Source organism: Rhinolophus sinicus, chromosome 5, assembly GCF_057876585.1.
Source record: "Rhinolophus sinicus isolate RSI-liver-muscle chromosome 5, RSI-T2T, whole genome shotgun sequence".
Taxonomy (NCBI): domain Eukaryota; kingdom Metazoa; phylum Chordata; class Mammalia; order Chiroptera; family Rhinolophidae; genus Rhinolophus; species Rhinolophus sinicus.
The window spans coordinates 80,551,421-80,571,724 of NC_142505.1; the positions used below are offsets into that span (position 1 = coordinate 80,551,421).

Sequence of the window (20,304 nt, forward strand, 5' to 3'; positions counted from 1 at the left end):
CCTATTCAAGGCTTTATAATAGCGATCATCTCGATACAAATTTGTCTGCAAGTCCTCCATAAACTCAGCCCATTCTGTCCTCTTGGCCTGATACCTGTATTTCACAATTCCTTAATACGATCCCTGTTCTAGTACTTGTCTCGTTACAGGCCCCACCACAGATGCCTACTTCAACTTCGCCTGCTGAGCTCCTTCAAACCACCTTCTCTATCAACCCCAAACCTGTCTTTTAATGGACCTCCTCCGCCACATGCTTCTCCAACTTTTAGGGCTTCATTGCTTATACCACATGCATGTTTATAGGTTGCCTGGAGAATATACTGTACTTAATTTTCTAACTCCTGGACTGAACTATTTTCTATCACCTCACAAAGACCATTTTCTAGCTCCTCAGCAGCCTAACAAGCTTTAAAAAGTTTTATTTAAATCAAAAAGATCAGTGACTTCTATTTATCTTTCTTAAACACATCTTTCTCAAGAAGGCTCAAAGTATTAGACAATACCCTATTACAGTAATCTCCATCTCTTTATATTAAAAGGCTCATAAATAGTTCATTTGACTCAGTTAATTTTTATTTAATAAGAGCAATTGGAACACAGGTGATAAATTTGGTAACTCTTAAACTGAGTTTAGCCTTCAAGTAACGTTATGAATTCTAAAATACACAAGAATCCTAATCATAGAAATAGGTAGGAAGGAAATGGTAATATACTGTCCTACAAATACCATCTGCAAAAACAGTATTAAGGACAAAAGTCCTAGATGAAGGCCAGTGCTACCTATGTCCATACTTTAATCTTCTTTAAGCAATGCCATGAACAGAACTCTGAAAACCTTTAAGTTTTCCCAAATATCCAAGAAAAGCTTAATAGGATAGTCTTTATTGCACAATACATTATCAATTCAATCTTGGTTACTTACCTTCTCCGAGCTGTAGCAGAACAGCTCATGTTTTAAGACAACTTTCCCTAACTGTATTTGCACAAATGATGAAAGTTATGCAGAAGAAGTCACAAGGTACACACACACACACACACACACACACACACAGAACACACCAAAGGCCAGAGTTTTCTTTCCGAGTTTATTGTGTACACACACACTTCACAGGTGTTTTTTTTTTTAAAAAGTCTGTACACTTCACAAGACAATACAAATTAGCTACAATCTGCTAGCTACACATCAGGACATTAACATAGCCCATGACTTGTGCCCTAAAACAGGCAATTGTGTTATTCCAACTCTCTGAGAGAGATTTTCCCAGCTCATGTTGCATGGCCCAGGTGCCTCTTCTTCTGTAACTTCCACGTCTGGAACTGGGCCCACAAGCCCAAGCTCTATCTTGTTTACTTCTTTTCCATGTTCAGCTTAATGAGGGTACTCTGAGACTTCACTTTTTCATCTTCATATCTGCTTCAATGGCACAGCGGCGCCCTCTGGTACCCCCATCCTAAATGACAGGCAGACAAAGAAAGGAAATATGAGTGTGTTGTTTTAAAAAGTGAGAGAAGGTATAGGGATTTGGTTTTTTTGGGGAGAGGGGAATCAGCAGAAAAATCCAGGAAATGAGGGATGTATATGTCTTCCCATACAGTGGGCTAAAAATCACCTGGTAGTAGTTTGTGAGAGGATACGTAGTACACAGTACCTTGTTCCTGCCCACTACAGAGGTCACTGGAGTTCACCGGGGGTCCCACAGAATGACTATTAGTCATCCCACCCAGCCCCCAAATTATGTGCAAAGGAACAGGAAGAGTAAAAGGAAGGTGGGAGAGTCAGAAAGGGCAGTGGATAGGGAGATTCTTGGCTAACATACCTGTCCAGCTGTCGGTCCCTATAAGAAAGGCCTTTCCTGCAGACTGACCCTGGCACTAGTTCCCTAGCACCTCCTGACAGTTGTTTTCCATGAGATCTGGACAATCAGAAGGCTTCTTTCCATCTGCTGCTCTCTCCCTGTAGCCCAGCTCCTTCCTCTTGGGCAACACTTTGCTGTCTTCAATAGATAAAAGGTCCTATTAACCAGCTTTGCAACAGCCAGCCAGTAGCTTGGGAATCCAGTCACTGTTGCAGGCCAGTAAGAACGGAGATTATACTGTTCTGTCTGTGGTACAGGCTGAGGCCTGTAGGCAAGAGGAACTAGTGAACATTTTTGCTGGGCCAGGCCATTTTTACATTTCTAACATGCAAGGATTCTAGAATTTTTAGAGCTCACAAACACAAGTTGCCTTTGAGGCAACAGTAAGGACAAAGATGCCACCTTACGTTTGTAGAACACTTTAATTATTTTTCAAGCCAGTTCCATACCAATGATCTCATTTTATCCTCACAACATCCCTGTGAGGTAGGCTGGACAGGTACCTCATTGTATTGGTTCCATCACAAAGATGAGGAAAGCAAGGGTCCATGAAATAATCCAGGCAGTTTAAGGTCATGTGGTTTTCTAGCCTGAAGCCCTTTTCATTTGATCATGCCTCAGTACCCCATAATGAACAACACAGAGTCAGAGGGTCGTTCAATTCATGAAGGAAAGAATAAAAGTCTTTAGTTAGCTTTACTAAGCTTATCTCTAATTCCACCAGCCACTACTGTATGCAGTGGTCATTTTTATGGACATCTTTATCTTAAATTTTACTGAGTGTCTGTGCATCAGGAATCAGTCTTGCAGTTTAATGTTAGGGGAAAAGAAAAAAACTATGTGCTGAGTATCTGCCAATACGATGAACACTTTTTAAAAGCCAGCTAGTTGCTGCTGCTCTGAACAATCTTCTATTTGTAAGAAAAGAATTGGCAAAAGGTGGAGTCAAGAAACGAGGAGCAGGTGCATCCTACATCCTTATGAAGAATACCTCATTTCAGCCCAGTGAACTCGTAAAAAGTCCCTACCCAGCCCACACACACACACATGCAGAAAGACAGGAATGCAGAAGAGAGAGTTTCTTACTCAATGACCTGAATAAACAGAAGTTCATTGCCATAGTCTGCATGTTGGATTTCCCTCTGCCACCCACCCCCAGCAGGAGCTGAGAATCTCTGTGGCAACACCACCGCTTGCAGCCATTCAATACTTACAAAGAGAGAGAGAAGGAAGGCGGGAGAGCCCATGGGGACACTGTCCTGTCAGAGGACAAACAAACACTGATCAGGTTCCACGGAAACTCTCAGCCGCAAGCACCCCAAACCTCAGGACAGAGACACAAGCACCACACACACCGAGACAAAATTTTAAAACTCAAGAACAAGAGGAAAGAGATCCAAAAGCAATCTGGCCATTATGCCTCTGGAACGGGACCTGATGGTCCCCAACTGCTGCAAGCTGAGTCATTCCCCCACCTTGAGAGCACTGTCCCAGAGGAATTAGTAATCCGCTCCCTCGGCTCACAATGTCTCCCATGTGACTAGGACTTCCAGTTACAGCAGGTCTCCTCTGTTTGTATGGGAGAAACCACCACCATTCTAGGATCTATATGTACACCATTGGAATACAGAAGCCTGGCAGTAACATAAGGTTCTTTGGATGCTTCAGACTTCTAGCACTGGCACACAGGCCTTTCTTGGGCTCCTCACCTTCTCTGAAGCATCCTGTTTGCGGGTAGAATCTCTCCCTCGAAGACTTTTAGCACTGATCCCAGACTCAGATGTTTGCATAATCAACTGTGTGGCCAGGAATTGCTGCAGGGAGAAGAAACACAGTTGGCCCTAGACCTGATCCAGTGGGGAGGAATTAAAGACACCTTAGGTTTTGTAAATAGGACTTCATATAGTATCCTTCTGCAATCAGCATTTCAAATACTTCTTGACTGATTAGAAGTGTAGCATACTAAGTTTAATTCTAGTTGTGCATGCTCAAGAATTGGAAAATGCCTAATAGCTCAACTTTTTTTTTCTTCCTTTTTTGCTATAATATAGGATCAAAATCTCTATGCTCTGAGAAAGAGAATAAAACTAGATGAATCGGGGGTGGCCGGTTAGCTCAGTTGGTTAGAACATAGTACTAATAACACCAAGGTTGCTGGTTCGATCCCCACATGGGCCACTGTGAGCTGCGCCCTCAAGGAAAAAAAACAACTAGATGAATCAAAGATCATCAAGTAATTTAAGTAACTTGGCAAACTCTGCAGAGACAGACCACATCCCTTCAAGTTCAATATCCCAAAGGGTACCTGGTAATGCAACTACATGACAGAAGCAGGTTATCTGTGATGAAAAGGGAGAGGATATTTGTTGATTGTCTAATATGTAGATACTTAACGTAATCAAAAATATACACTCACCATTTTATAAGAATTTTATTAAAAAAACTTCAGGAAACTTGCCCAAGAAAGGTAGACTATTCTCACAGCTCTTTTACCAAACAAACCAACATGAGAAAACTAACATAAATCCAACAAGAACAAAATTTCATGTTCCTAACTATTCCAAGTAAAAGCCACAGCACCCCTTCCTGACAGCAATATGAATCATTCCCTTATTTTCATTTAATCCTTGCTAAAACACTAAAGGTCCTCAAAGTACCTGGATCTGCTCCAGGACATCTCGCTGCATCTCTACAGCCATGTGATAGACATCATGGTCTGAGCTATTATACATTACAGCATTCTGGAACATCAGCATAATGTCACGCTGAAATTCAGCTGTGCTGCGGATCAGTCCATTTTCAATGTTTTTCTTAATAGTTGACAAATCCATAGGCCTGAAAAAAAAGGATTGGTAAATGGCAGCGGAGAAAGGAAGAGGACTCAACTGGATCCCTGAATATATTATTACCATATATAGGCCTTCTCATATATTCCTTCAGTCCCAACTGCCAGGATTCAAATACCAACCCCTCACCCTGAAACATGTACTTAACCCAAAAAACAAAGTCAGTCTGTATAATAAGCACTGAGAATGGTAATAACAGGGGTTAATTCTTTTAGACTATTATTGGTCATCCAGCCACTGAAATGATCAGTTTAGTACTTGATCACCTTTACTAAACTGATCTTTACATCAAAAACATTTGCTTTAAACTTACTGTCTAAAGCAAAATCCACTAAGACTGGACAATTTACAATCCAGAGAAGTCAGCATGCTGAATGGATTATGGCTTACCTCTGCACAATGCTGTGGTAGCCAGGTGCTATATCATCTGTAACTGGCTGCAGGAAGACATTGGCATACCTGTCCAAAGAGAATAAGGTGCTATTACTGGCTTATTCTTCAAAAGCACAGGTGAGGGAACTTGACCTAAATAGCTAAAGGTTGTAAGAGCCACTGCCACCAGTCTTATATATAAGCCTACTCAGACTTTTTTCTAGTTACCAACAATGAGGAGGAGCAGGAGAAAATGTTCCTACTAACTGGTAAAGCCCGCACTCACCTGTGATTAGCTGCAGCTCTCCATACAAGCATGATGGCTTTCTTCCAGATTTTCTGTGCCTGAATAGCCTCCTGGTCCTCACTACAGACAGAACTGAAATAAAAGAAATACGTAAGTAGTTCTACCTGTTTGACAAGGCCTAAGTCAAAAACAAAAACAAAAAGCCCTAAATATTTCTTGTCAACTACAGGCATATCTCGTTTTATTGAGCTTCACTTTACTGTGCTTCATAGATATTTCGTTTTTTACAAATTGAGGGCAAGACCCTCCTCCACCAGCAAAAAGATCATGACTCACTTTATTGCAATACTCAGTTTACTGCACTGGCCTGGAACCAAACCCGCAATATCTCCGAGGTATGCCTGCATTTGTTCCAAGCCAAGAAAGGGAAGATGAAAAAGTAAGATAAAAAAAAAAAGATCCTCTCCTACTTCTCACCTTCACTGCCTTGACCTCGAAAAACTTCAGATACTCACAACTGTGAAGAAGCAGGGCTGCTGGGGATGGAGTCTGCCAGTGTGTGGGACTGCAGCGTAGCATTGTGTATGCTAAAGCCATCATCACTCTCGCTCACAGGGGGTTCATTATCCATCTCTGACAAATAGCCTTCTCCTTGATCTTCTTCCTTAGGCTCCTCTAGGCTGGCCGCTTCACTGACTCCATCTTCCTCCTCATCCTCACCTGGGGCATCCTTAGACACAGTGTGCTCCAGTTAACAAATGTAAGCACAGCTATCCAGCAAAGCGTCATTATAACATGATCTGGCTTTTGGGTCAGATCAGTTCTAGAAAATGGCCTCACACTGCTTCCTGACTGAGCCCTCTATCACTTATACTACCATCTACTTACAGACACTGATCGATGAAGTAAGTGAGAACCTGGACAAAGAAAAGACCAGGATCCTTTCAAAAGGAAGAAAAAAAAAAAAGCTACTTAAGACCAAGCTAAGAGGTGTTCCTTCTTTCCCCTGCTCTTGAGAGGAACTGTGACCCTGGGTACAAAGTTATCAAAAATAGTTTTTATTTTGTGTCTTATCTGATGGAGCAAGCTCACATCGCATTGTTTTACATCTGTTTGTTACTACTGCTTTAGTAATTCTAAAAAGAAAATTTTGGATGATTTTCTCTGGATAGTATAATTAATAACCTGATTTCTTATGTTTCCCTGGCTCTGATATCCCTATTCACTTCAAATCACTCGGAACGTATCAAAGCTTTTTGTGCAGTATATGCAAAGAAAGGTCTGTGGTGATGTTCACAAACTCTTTCAGATGGGAAGCACGTGTTGCCATCGACTGTTCTCCCACTGTGCCTGACTGTCCACTGCAGCTTTCCCCATGCAACTCCTTAACCAGTCTCATCTCAGAGAATAAAGATGCCAATTTACTGAAATTCATTAAAAAGGTCGTGCTATAGGGAAATCTAGTCACACAGCAAGAGGAATAAAGAAAAGTCTGAAATACCTTTATCTGGCTTCCAAAAATAGTCCCTGATTCTTCTTTCAATGAGTCTGCAGAGGAGAGAAAGACTACCTGAAGATTTTTCCACCTTAGCCTTCCCCTTCCTATGGACATTAATTCCCTGCAGCTCTCCTTTCCATGCTGACCTATTCTACCTCTCCTACTTGCCCACAACCCACAATCCCTCAGCAGCCAAAGCAAATGATTTCAACTTAGTTACAGAATACAGATTTCCTGGCCTTACTATTTACCTGACATTTCAAATTTGTGCTGAGACTCTCCCTCTAAAGGATCTTCAATGGGATTTGAGCCTTGTGATGGAGACAGCATGCTTTCCGGGGATGCCTGAAGACCAAAAAGAACAAATACCTTAAGTACTGGTAAATCACTACTTCTTACACAATTTTATTCTTCAATGATAATAAGGCTATAGAAGAAATTCTATGTTCTACCCATGTAATATTCTAATGTGTACTGTAACAGAAAGAGGACATGTATATACCTACGCTAAGAACCGGGTCTTATATTAATTTTTGCTCCAAAAGACGCGTTAGAGCTGATGGTCCGGCTAGGTCTTATTTTCGGGAAAACATGGTACGTATAGCACTGATCACACCAATGGGCTTTAGATACATTAAACATGTCAGAACTCAGGAATGCAACAAACAAAACCAAAGGCCTAAACTGTCACTTCTTTCCTAAGGTGTAACCCTCCATCCTCCCAGCCCTGATCTTAAATACCTCGGTCTTCACAGTTGTAAGTGGAGTCTCATCGCCTTTCCCACTGGAAACTTCTGCTTCAGCAATCTCTCCATTTACAGAACTTCTGGGTTCCTCGTCTAAGTCCTGACTCCTGAGTTCTGGTGGCTCCATACTTGTGCCTGGAACAACTCCAGCTACGATTTCAGCCCCTGAAATGCCTTGTTCTGGTTCTGCAGGTTCCATTTTGATCTCAACACTGGGTTCCCTGATGTCCACCAGTTCATGGATTCCTTTGTTTTCTGATTCCTCAAAGTCCAACCTCTCTTGCTTGACCGTCAAATCTGGTGCAGGGAGAGCTACTTGCTTGTCCCGCTCCTGCTGAATAGGGTGTTCCCAGGGGCCAGGCAGAGACTGGGGATCATCATTCTCTTCACAGAAAGACAGTGCCGCTTCCACTGCCGCCACATCCAGCACTTCAGGATGATCATCCACCTGTCCCATAATACACACACTGCTGAAGTCACAGAAAAAGCCAAGAAGCCCAAGTCCCTCGATTTTGTTAGTACTAAATGAGATGGCCTAAACCTGCAGCTTCTCTCTCCCCCTTCTCTATGTAGTAGAAGCAACCAATGGACAGGCACCTGTCCTGTGTGAACCAGTAACACAGGAATGGTTGGGGAGAGGACTAGTATGTCAGTACCAAAGGGTTTTGGAACTATAGAGATGGAAGTTGGCAGAAGCAGTAGAGTTGTTTATGTAATTGTTACTACGAGAAGCAAGAAGAGGCTGAGGAGAGAAGCCTATATAGGACCCATGAGATTCTTTTGGGCTGTGCTGAATAGTTACCTTATCCTCAATGATGGCAATGATGTCTCCAACAGTTTCAAAGTCCAGCTCTTCACCTGTGTACGACACAGCAATATCCATCTTCTCAGCCAAATCTAAATCTTCCTTCCCATCTATGCTGGGAGGCTTTGATCCTCCAGAAGCCTCTGCCACTCCTGATCGGAAACATTCTTCTTTGATAGAATTGATGATCATGGAGATTTCACTGCTATCCATGGAAACAGTCACAGTATGTGGATCCCCCACAGCCTCCATGGGAACACAAGTGTCAGGCTGACTCACTGAATAACAGGAAGAGAAAATCACCTCAGAAGCTTATTTCGTACCATGTGACCACCTGGAGATTACACCAAGGCTGCAGACAGATGTCAAGTACTCATACACTAAAGCTCTGAAAAAGTTCTTACATCTACCTATGTTTTCTTCTGTTTTATCTAGAAAGTAAGGTAGGAACACATGTTCAAGCCCACTTCAATGTGTACACTTAGCCTGTTTCCCCCAGCACGTAAATGCCCACCCACTTCTTCTCACATCTTGTTTTTTCCTAAGGTTAAAGATGGCAAATGTCCATGGAGAACAGAAGCGTCTGAATTGGAGCTGATGCTCTTGGTCACCTGTCTCTAACTGAAGCTCAAGATGAAATTTTGGACCTAGAGGCTGCTCAGGGCGTGGGTAAGGGACGCACCTGGAGCTACACTCTCAGGAGTGGAGACAGCCGGAGCAGAGGATGGTGCTGGCAGCGCAGGCATCATGACAATGGTAGCCTGGGACACAGACTCTACAGGGGGTGGCACAAGTTTAACTGGAGGTTCACTGGCAACAGTAGTGAAGGAAGCAAGAGGTGTGGTGAACTGTGTAGGACCAGCTTCTAAAAGCCGGGAAAGAGTGGGAGCACCTAACAGACAAAGAGGTACACAAAATGAGGTAAGAAGGAAGCACATGTACAAGAAGCAATAGCCACTTTAAGACTCAACCAAGAAAATTTTTAGTCTCAAAGGATGAAAGCAACTCCTCTGTTGAGTAAGTTCATCATCTTTATCCTTACTTTCTCCAACCTTACTTAAGATCTTCTGCTAAGTTAGGAATGACCCAAAATACTGGAACACACAATGTATATGAAAAATGGGTGGCAATTTTTCCTCAGAAAATTAAACATAACAACAAATTGGTATGAATAAATCTGTCACTTACACTGAAGTTAAACGTGTCCACACAAATTCAATATGCCAACATTTAATATGTTTGGTATTTTGTCAAGTTTATTTTTTGGCTTTACATTTTATACTTAATTCTCACTATAGCCTTGTAAAGTATATATATTACAATTAATAAAAGAGGAAACTGAGGCTCAAAAGTTACCTATCCAAGGTCACAAAACCAGTGTGTGGTGGGCCTGAGACACAACTCCAGTTCTCCTGTTCCACACCTTAACCCCCATTCCATAGCACCCTTCCATGATTTTGCAAACCCCAGAAAAGCAGCCTCACTATTAACTTCACTAGGCCTCTCATCAATATCTATGCTGTGGTCATCCAGGGCTATCAATATTTCAAAGGTGGAATGGATTTAAAATCTGGGACACAATGCGGTTTAACATCAATGTAGCTCCAAGGTTGGGCTTTAAATCTAGGATTAACAGTTACTTAGTAACAAAGGCTAGAAACCACAAAGGCCATCAATGCCAAGCTCAGTATCTCTGAAGTAAAGTAGATAATGGAAAAGTGGTGACTTACCTGAGGCAGCAGGGGAGGCTGCAACAGTGCTGGGGGTTTGCTGCATCTCCCCACCATGTATCATGGGAAGGACCCCGCCTACCTCCAGGAGGACACCTGTACTGTTCAGGTGTCCAGAAGCCATTTCACTCTCATTTACCTACCAGGGAAGAATAGAGGTGAAGGCTACACTCAAGCTTTCCTTTACTACCACTTCCCAAAAAAAGCTCCAGCAGTTGACCAAACTTCATAAAACTAAAGTTAATATCCAAAGAGAATAATTTTAGACCCAAGGGAAACTCTAATTTTCAAAACTTTTAACAAGAGTTCTCTGGAGAAGAGAACCAAAATAACAATGGTTTCAGATACCTCAGGACCCAAGGATACTATCAACTTACTGTGTTGGGTTTTGTTTTTTGGGTTATTTTTTTTCCTTAATTAATGTTTAATTAGGAAATCTATTCCTGTTTTGAACTTTTTTTCCATGTCATATTTTAGGTCCCAGGCACTCCCTTCCAAAGTACTAAATCACCACAGCTCTCAAACACCCACAGAAGTCTCCATACCAGTCTGGGGCTAGTAGGCAGGAGGCTGCCCTTCTTCAAGAGCTCTGACAGCAGAGGGGAGGGGGGTGGAGTTGCTTTCTGTCCAAGCATCTTTTTCTGGGGTGAATCATCTGTTACTGGGGTCATGGGGGCTTCTAAGGGTGCAGAGCCTGGAGGAAGGGTGTCAGGAATCCCAGGAAACGAGGTGACTGGGGTACTCGGCAAAGTCCCAGGGGTTACCTAAGAGACAACAGAGAACCTTTATCTGACTTCTCAAACTCTGGAAGGTTCCCTACGAATCTGGATGGATTAGTGTGTCTAACTATTACTTTATTAGTCCTGAGAGGAATTGCCCAGAAACCCTCTACCCCTCCTGCTCTCAGCCACACCTTTCTTCCCCACAATTTTTTCTTTTACACTCTAACCCACAATGATCCAACCATTCTGCCCCACCTTCCTTTTACAATCTCCTTACCCACTACCAATATTATATTTACAAGGTCACAGTCCCTTATTTTAGCAGGAATTTCATAAGACTAGCACACTTAACACAATTCCTTGACATAGTCTTTTACCTATCTCTCAAAAGGTCAAAAGCTCTATGTTTTCAGGTCCATCCTTATCTTAGAGCACAAAACAAGGTAAATTAAGTCTTTAGTATTCAGCCCAAGAGAGGAAGTTGCCTCTAGGCCAAAAGTGGTTTCCTGATCACTCAGCTCTCTGCTGGCTTATTGCCCCTTTGCTGATTAATTCCTGCAGATGGAAATATACTCACCCCAGAAGTAGCCTCTTCCATAGTGGTTGCAGTCAAGTCCCCAAGTGGATAATCATTTCCTGGGGAGGCAGAATCTATAGGAGAGCGGACCATCACAGTAGGTAACCTCCGAGGGGGTGTTTTTACTGCTTGACGAGCTAGAACATATGAGAGAACAATTTCTAAGTCTTCAAGATTAAATGAATGAAACCAAACACTCCCTGACTATTATATAATAAAGGACAAATAGGGATGTTGCATTACTAAAACAGCATTATGAGTTGGACTAGAAAGCTTTAAACACTTCTACCAGTAAGGCAGGAAAACTCACCTAAGGCAAATTCTCACCCTAAGCAAACGTATTTAACTATTCAACTATCCCAAAGGTCCTTAGAGTAGGAAAGTGGTTTAAACACCTCTCAATATCCTCTTCAGCAACTTATTAAGATTCTGCTTTTAACAAGAGGGAAAGACCTCATTAGCTCACAGCATATATTCCTAGTTACAAAAGCTTAAGTCCCTCCCTTATCCAGTGACTGAGCTAGTGTCACTTTTGACACACCTTTGACTTCTAAAATCTTAATTATGTTCACTGTCTTATCAAGCCTTTATGTCCTAAAAGATCTAGTGTGACCTGAGCAGAGCTCATTTTCTAAGTTTCTTCCTGGACATAAAAGGATGTTTTTATTCTGGTAAAAGAGATGATGACAGAGAAAAGTGTGCAAGTAAATTGGAATTAGTAAATTCTGTTACAAAATATTTTTCAACTGTCATTAGCATGCAGTACTGTAGTCAGTTGCTAAATAGTCACTAGGTTCAGCTTACCCTGATATGCAGCATCTGTAGCCTTCCTCTTTACTTCTGCCTCTTCTTCCTCTAATTTCTTTTTCCTAAAGGGGGAATTAAGGGTTAGATCCTAGCCAGCTCTAGCTCCTCCACCATTCTCAATGCCCTCAAAAGGAAATTTTTTGCCACGCTAGCACTTTCTGGATGAAAGGCCTAAAAAAGAAATCCTTATCAGCAAAACAGGGAATTTCGAGTGTACTGCTTAACTACCAGTTCTTCACCCACACAAACTAGAGCCACTTGTAAGTTAGAACAAAGTCATGTTCTCACATTGAAATGTTCCATCACATTATCTTCTAGAACTCATTGCCCCCTCCCAGCTACCAGGCCACTCTGCAGTTTTGCCCTTCCAGAATCTGTCAAGTCTAAAGGAATGACAGATGGAGGAAGTAAGCCAGATAACTCAAGGAGAGAAGGGGGTAAAAAGAGAGAAAGGAGTATAGATAGAACAATATAATATAACCCACATCGCAATGTCATTGCAAAGCTCATCCAGTCTGCTGTCCATGTGCCCAGCTTGAATTAGTTCTGCATCTCTTTTCAGCCGTCTGTAGGAAGAAATAATAGGTAGACTGGGTTTTTTAATCTGCTATTTAAAAAATTCTGAGCAGTATTAGAAGTCAGCCCCCTTTGTCTCTCCCAACCAATTGGCATCTCTCTGATAAGTACCTATATTTTTCCTGGGTTTCCTTTATTACTTTCTTTAGTTCCTCAACTCGTTCAGCAGTCAGTTTCCGAACAATGACATCTTCAACAGTTTCTACCACTTCTCCCTTTTCACCCCGTTTCCGTCTGTGGAAAATTAAAATAAACGCATACATACTTGAGTAAGAAAACATGTTTCTACTCCCATGTGCTTTCTTTGAGCTTTCTCTACCACCTAACCACAGGTAACTTCTCTTATACTTTTTTTTTTGCGTAAACCCTGTTGTTTATTGTGTGCAAGTATATACCACAGTATGGCCTCCCCCCAGCACAACCAGAAATCAACATAAAGAAACAAATATACAGTGAAAGACTTTTGTATTTAGAATTAGCCAACTGGACTCCGTGTAGGTGATCCCAATGTTGGCAACATCCAACGCATCATAGTCAGGTGCCAGGGGAACATATGTCTTCTTCTCTCCATCAGGCCTGATCCGGGTGTTGACCTTGGCCATGTCAATGTCATAAAGCTTCTTCACAGCCTGTTGGACCTGGTGTTTGTTGGCCTTGACATCCACAATGAACAAAGTGTATTGCTGTCTTCTATCTTCATGGCTGACTCAGTAGCTAGGGAGAATGTGATGATGGCACAGTGGTCAAGCTTGTTTCTCCTGGGGGCGCTCTTCCGAGGATATTTAGGCTGCCTTTGGGGCTGCAGTGTCTTGGGCCTTCGGAAGGTGGATGACATCTGGATCTTCTTTTTTGTGTGGCTGTGGACACCTTTCAGGACAGCTTTCTTTGCCTTCAAAGCCTTTGCTTTGGCTTCGGCTTTGAGAGGGGCAGGGGCTTCCTTCTTCGCTTTTGGCGCCATCTTCGTGAAAAGGTCTCTTACACTTTTATCATCCAGTAATATGAACTGATAGAAAACCAGACTTCCTCCATAAACACTCTCCACTAAAAAGACTTAACTTAAATACCCGGCTTTGTACTCACTTTGGGGTCTCAGTGGTCTCTAGAAGTTCGGAGTACTGGGAAGCACAATGCTATGTGAAAAAAAGTGAAAATAGGATGAGCAAACCTGGAAAGGAATGACCTTTCAAAGTTCCAACATACTAGACTGAGGTTCAGAGAGGGAAGTTATATGTAACACGAGTGCTTTCTAGAAGAGCAAATTATTTTGCAATGAAATCAGATCAATGGCAAATATTTACAGCTAATATCTACTGAGTAATTACCACATGGCAAGGCACTGTGCTAAATGCTTTACAAGTATTACCTCAACTGAATCTCTAAAACAATCAGGAACAACTTTATCTCTACTTTACAAAAGAGAAAACTGAGGATCATGGCCCAAAGTTTTTAAATGGAGTCATCATACGACCTAGATCTGTCTAAATCCCAAGCTTGAGCTCTTAACTGTTACGCTACATTGACAACAATAGTTTGTAATACAAGCATATACTGATGGATTAGCAAACAAGGGAAAAGTATTCTCCTCTTCACGGTATTAAAAAAGCCTTGTGATTAAAGGGCAGGGACTGGAAGAGAACCCACTTCACATCTCAAAGACTGTTCTCAAAGAGCACTTGCTTGGGAACTTACTTTTTGAGAGAACCAGTCTGGAGGGCGGCCAGGTTCTGCAAATGGTTTGATTGCTCTGCTAACTGATACCCTACAAAATAAGAAAAGCCTTATGACACAACAGGAAAAAATACAGAGGAAAAGTACCCTGAGAGTTCAAGGTTTGGAGTAAAAACCTGCCACTGAGAAGCATACTGGAATATGTGACTATGGAAAATGACACAAGGACTTGAAAATCATTTAGAGGGAAAGAGTCATTGCTAAAGTTTTCCTAAGTGATATATTTCCTGGGTAAAGCGAAGGTATTAGAACCTAATAAAGCATCATTTCTGTTCATTTGGGAAAATATTTTTATATTGATTTTGTTTTTTTAGAAAAGATATGCCTTTTGAAAAGCAATCTGTAATTAAATATTACAGACCCAAAAAAGTATTTTTGATCCACTAATACAGCTCCTAGGAATGTAATGTAGGAAATAATTTAACGAAGGAAGCAAGCACCAAGAATGCACCATGTAGACTTGATCAGATTGATGAAATTAGATTTTTTCCTAAATGGCTGCAAGAGGTTGTTTAACTTAAGGCATTTCAACTCTAAGAAAGAGTCCGTAAAAATAACTTTGAAATATATATGATATGGGACATGTATAACATACTAATAAAAGGTGACATAATTTTTTGCTATGATGCATCATGCAACCTTTTTAGAAGTTGTAGGTATAAAGACTAAGGAACAGGCAAAAATGAAAATAGTTCCACTGGAATGGGATCAATGAAGAGTGTACAAAGGCTTCAATTGTATCTGTTTAAGAAAATCTGAAGGAAACATGATAAAATATTAAGATTTATATTCAGGTTCTATCCAAGTACTGGGTACATGGCAATCTATGTTATTCTCCATACTTCTCAATGTGGGTGAAATATTTCATAACTTTAAAAAGTTTTAAAATTTTGTGTTGGAATAATGGTATCAGAGCTCCTTTCCTTTACAAAAAAGTTTACTTAACATTGTTATACAGGTAGCTATAAGCAAAAAATAAAGTTTGATACATAATTTACATCTTATACTGAGAAAAGCCCCAAAGGGATCAGATTTAAATGTTTAAAAAAATTTAACCATGAAAGTACTAGAAGAAATCACAGAAAAATTTTATAATCTCAGACCAGATAAGAACTTTCTATTTATAACACAAAATCCAGGGGCTGTGAAAGAAAACTATTAATAAACTACATTTTAAAAGTCTTAGTGTAAAAAATGTAAGCCATAGCCAAATGGCACATTGCTTTCAAAAGAATGCATCAGGGGCCAGCCCGGTGGCTCAGGCAGTTAGAGCTCCATGCTCCTAACGCTGAAGGCTGCTGGTTCGATTCTCACATGGGCCAGTGGGCTCTCAACCACAAGGTTGCCAGTTCGATTCCTCGACTCCCGCAATGGATGGTGGACAGCGCCCCCTGCAACTAAAATTGAACATGGCACCTTGAGCTGAGCTGCCCGAGCTCCCGGATGGCTCAGTTGGTTGGAGTGCGTCCTCTCAACCACAAGGTTGCCAGTTCAACTCCCGCAAGGAATGGTAGGCTGTACCCACTGCAACTAGCAACGGCAACTAGACCTGGAGCTGAGCTGCGCCCTCCACAACTAAGACTGAAAAGACAACAACTTGAAGCTGAATGGCACCCTCCACAACTAAGATTGAAAGGACAACTTGACTTGGAAAAAAATCCTGGAAGTACACACTGTTCCCCAATAAAGTCCTGTTCCCCTTTCCCAATAAAATCTTAAAAAAAAAAAAAAAAAAATGCATCAGACAGTTCAAATGGCTAATTTCCCCAATATATAAAGAGCCCCCCAAATTAAAGACGACTAATAAACACACGGAAAAATGGCAAAAAATCAGTTTACAGAAAAGATGTAAGTGGCTCTTTAACACATGAAGATAGTTAACCTCATTCATCACAGGATAAATGCAAATGAAAAATATGAGAAATATTTCTCACCTTTTATAACATTGCCAAAGATAAAAAAACACCTAACACATTCTATGAACCAGGGCACAGAAAACAGATACTCTGATATGTCACCAACAGGAGTATAAATTCAAACAATCTGAATACAGCACTTTGAAATATTTATCAAATTTTATAAACTCATATATTTTTTGATGCAATAATTCTTTCAGTTTATCTTTATAGCCATAAAACAAAACCATGCATGTTAAAAAAAAAAGGGATAGATTTTCATATAGAGATATAAAACAATCTATAAAACATAGTACTAATTTAGAGAGAGGAAAAAAACAGCAGCAAGGTAAAAAAACAGTATATAACCATTTGTGCTTAAAAAGGAGGGGTAGAAAGAAAATGTATGCACATACTTGCTCATATATACAAAAGTAATGCTGGAGAAACACAAGAAACTGCTAACACTGGGAGATGAGGCACAGTAATGGGAGGAAGACACTGTACCATTTTGAATTTTGAACCTTATGACTTAGTACTTCCTCAAAAAATAAATACAATTTAAAATTTCAAAGTGTTTTATACTATTTTCCTAATAAAAATGTGACGAAATACAAAATTGCATTGTACTTCAAACCACTTAAACTGGTGGTTTGTTTAAAAGAGTTCAGTTTATAATGGGGGGTACCCAAAGAATGTATACACGACCTGTATTCATCTTTTATCAGTATATATTGAGTATTACAATTTTAATAAGTTTTTTTCTTTCCTAAAATGTATATACATTTTTTTTAATATCCTCTGTATTTGAGCTGAGATATATTTAAGTACAATCCGAGATTTATCAAATTAGTGTGATTCATTTGTCCTTGGGGTTTACCATTTATTTTGACTCAAGAACAGCTGCTATCTAGAATATCCTGGTTTCATCTTTGAAAAGTTATTTTGTACATATGTAAAGTTGCAGAAATGCTAACTGTGACCAGTAATGGTGATTTGGAAACTCATTTGAATGGTTAAAGAAGTAGAGATACACCATATAAATACCATGTGTACATTAAGTAATTATAAGGCTTAAGACAATTAAAAAGTGTCCTTAGATCCTTGGGGGGGGGGGGGGGGGAGAAAAATGTTAAAAATGAAAAAGAATGTATGTCCCGGTAGCAAAAAAGATTGGAAACTTACTATCTGGTACTTAAAAAGAAATATCTGGTACTTAAAAAGAAATATTGGGGGGCAGCCGGTTAGCTCAGTTGGGTAGAGCGTGATACTCGTAACACCAGAGTTGCTGGTTCGATCCCCGCATGGGCCACCGTGAGCTGCACCCTCCACAACTAGATTGAAATGACTACTTGACTTGGAGCTGATGGGTCCTGGAAAACCACACTTAAATAAATAAAACTTAAAAATAAATAAATAAATATTGGAGTGTCAAGAGAATTCAATAAGCAAAGAATAGTCTTTTCAACAAATACTGGGTACTGGGACAGTAGATATCTACACACAAAAAAGACCCCTGCTTTGGAATATACACAAAATTACCTCAGAATGGATCAAAGACCTAAATGTGTAGAGCCAAAACTATAATGCTCTTAGAAAACATAAAAATAAATCGTTTTTTAGCTATGACACCAAAGCACAAGCAAAAAGAAAAAATTGGACAAGTCAAAATCAAAAACTTTTGTGCTCTCAACGATACCAATCAAGAATGTGAAAAGACACACAAAACAGGAGAAATATTTTCAAATTATCTGACAAGGGATGTATGTCAGATAATATATAAAGAATTCTTTAAACTAAGTAATAAAAATAAATAATCCAAAGGATCTGAGCAGACATTTCTCCAAAGTAGATACACAAATAACTAAAAAATACATGAAAAGATGCTCAACAACATTAGTCGTGAGGGAAATGCAAATCAAAACCACAATGACATATTTCATATCCACTAGTATGGCTATAATCAAAAAGACAATCATGCTGTTTAACATACAGAGAAACTTGGCCCTCATTTATTGCTGGTGGGATTGTAAAATTGTGGGGCCACTTTTTGCAGTTCCTCAAAGTTAAACACAGACTTACCATGACCCAGCAATTCCACTCTTTTAATTCAGAGACTAGAAAACATATCAGCACAAAACCTCATACATAAATGTTCACAGCAGCATTAATTATAATAGTCAATAAAGTGGAAACAACCCAAATGTTCATCAACTGATGAACGGATAAACAAGACGCAGCACACCCATACAGTTACGTACTTATAAAAAGGAATAAAGTACTAATACATGCTACAATACAAACCTTGAAATTATAATGCTAAGTGAAAGAAGCCAGTCACAGACCAACACAAATTATCAAGATTTCATTTATATGAAATGTCCAGAATAGGCAATCTAGAAAGAGAAAGTAGATGAGTGGTTAAGCAAGGTGGAAAGGAGATTGTAGAGTGACTGATGGTTGCACAACTCTGTGAATATACTAAATTCTGTGAATCTACTGGGCTAATTTTATAGTCTGTGAATTATATCTCAATAAAGCTGTTAAAAGAAGTAGTGCCTAAAGGTTAGTATGATTAACTATAAGCTTCCATTAGTATAAAAAAATACCCAACAGTTTCAAAGACCCAAGAAATCAGACATCCTAGATACCTTACCAATTTTGATCTCCACTCCTCATGACAGAAGACGCTAAACACAGCTTCTCTCGGATGGACCATGGTTCTGTGGGGCCAGTACTCAGCAGCTTGTGTTCTGAAAGGAGAGAGGGCTTACAGGCAACCACTGAGACCCTAGTTCTAAGCCTCAAAGGGAAACCTAAACACCTAATACAAAACATCCCAACTTGTACGGACAAAGTGAGCTACTATCACCAAATATTGATTTTTCACCTCGCTAGTAAAATATCACCACTGGGGTGGTACCTATTCACTGCGTGTGAATTGCACTCCGAGCATCTGGCAAAATATTTTTTGTTCATGACTACTCTGCTTTATATATATAAAAAAAGAAAATGTCAGATTTAAGATAAAGCTGTATTTCCGAATGGCTCAGTTTTAAGAATACGTACCTACTTTATCCCCATTTGAACACAAGGGTTTTTCCCCCATGATTCCCAGCGGCCACTCCCCTACTGCCCCGCCTCCTTCTTAGCATAAACTTGTTTACTTTTTTTCAGTAACTCACTACCCATCCCCCCTTTAGTCGTCGGGCCTAAAAGACATTTTCAATCCATGAAACCGAGGAAAATGGCTGAGATGCAAGAAACGCAATTTCCCCAGTGGCAGAAAGGGCTCTTGGTTAAAACATCCCATTTCTGTGGAAGACAGGGTACGGGCCTCACAAACGTTGGTCAGAATATGAATGGCTCTCGGAGATATGGGCTGCTCCGTACGGCTCACAACACGTCTTCGTCTGCACGCCCGAGTCTTCCAGAGCACCTTTGTCGCTCACCCCACACCGCTCCCAAACATACAAGGATTCGCTGAGCTGCTTCTCTCAAATCTCCGCGGCCTCCCTGAGAAACAAGACCCTACAGTTCCGGACGCCCCCAAACATTGGCCTTCACAACGCCGACGAGCGCAGGTCGCTGAAGACCATGGGCTCTCTGGAAAATCATTTATCCTACTCCCTAAGCGTGTGACAGAAATCTAGTGCCTGGCCTCGGCTCTACAAAGGCCTTCCACGCAAAAGGAGCGCAGATACTTACTGCCCGTTCCTGCCGCCATCTTGGTCTCGAAGTCTCCAACCCTCGAGGAAAGACAGCCTGGTAAGGCGGAAACCCGAAGAACTCTGGGCAATAGAGTCCGGGCGTTTGCTTGCGCTGCTTCCTGGGAAATGTAGTCCCCATCCGTCACCCCGAGAAGAACCAGCCCCGTAAACCAGTTCTCTTTTGCGCTC

General features: G+C 40.7%; 1 protein-coding gene and 1 pseudogene across 9 annotated transcripts; both read right to left on the reverse strand.

The window, feature by feature from the left end:
* Nucleotides 1-1,066: 1,066 nt before the first annotated feature.
* Nucleotides 1,067-20,150, reverse strand: LOC109451813 (bromodomain-containing protein 8). 9 transcript variants are annotated; one of them, XM_019740325.3, is made up of 22 exons: nucleotides 20,114-20,150; nucleotides 19,062-19,158; nucleotides 14,472-14,541; nucleotides 13,863-13,912; nucleotides 12,894-13,016; nucleotides 12,692-12,772; nucleotides 12,204-12,268; nucleotides 11,400-11,536; nucleotides 10,646-10,864; nucleotides 10,101-10,239; nucleotides 9,053-9,262; nucleotides 8,368-8,648; nucleotides 7,561-8,013; nucleotides 7,071-7,164; nucleotides 6,823-6,869; nucleotides 5,837-6,051; nucleotides 5,361-5,453; nucleotides 5,093-5,161; nucleotides 4,514-4,691; nucleotides 3,566-3,670; nucleotides 3,071-3,115; nucleotides 1,067-1,451 (listed from the first exon to the last, which is right to left on the reverse strand). In XM_019740325.3, exons 1-22 carry the CDS (start codon nucleotides 20,130-20,132, stop codon nucleotides 1,392-1,394), a joined length of 2,850 nt encoding a protein of 949 aa, XP_019595884.2. In that variant the 5' UTR covers nucleotides 20,133-20,150; the 3' UTR covers nucleotides 1,067-1,391. The 9 variants fall into 9 exon arrangements, with proteins under 9 accessions (XP_019595884.2, XP_019595887.2, XP_019595886.2 ...); XM_074313578.2 differs by lacking the exon at nucleotides 1,067-1,451 and adding an exon at nucleotides 1,818-2,121; XM_019740328.3 differs by lacking the exon at nucleotides 10,646-10,864.
* LOC109451815 (large ribosomal subunit protein uL23 pseudogene) lies at nucleotides 13,064-13,856 on the reverse strand (annotated as a pseudogene).
* Nucleotides 20,151-20,304: the final 154 nt, after the last annotated feature.

Bases quoted from the DNA above. Each gene is read 5' to 3' on its own strand.
- LOC109451813 (XM_074313577.2), bottom strand. From the start codon at position 19,243: ATGTTTTGTATTAGGTGTTTAGGTTTCCCTTTGAGGCTTAGAACTAGG. The intron at 12,773-12,893 runs GTACTTATCAGA...TTCTTCCTACAG, and splicing joins GAAACCCAGGAAAAATATAG to ACGGCTGAAAAGAGATGCAG. The intron at 9,263-10,100 runs GTAAGTCACCAC...TTTGTCTGTTAG, and splicing joins AGCCTCCCCTGCTGCCTCAG to GTGCTCCCACTCTTTCCCGG.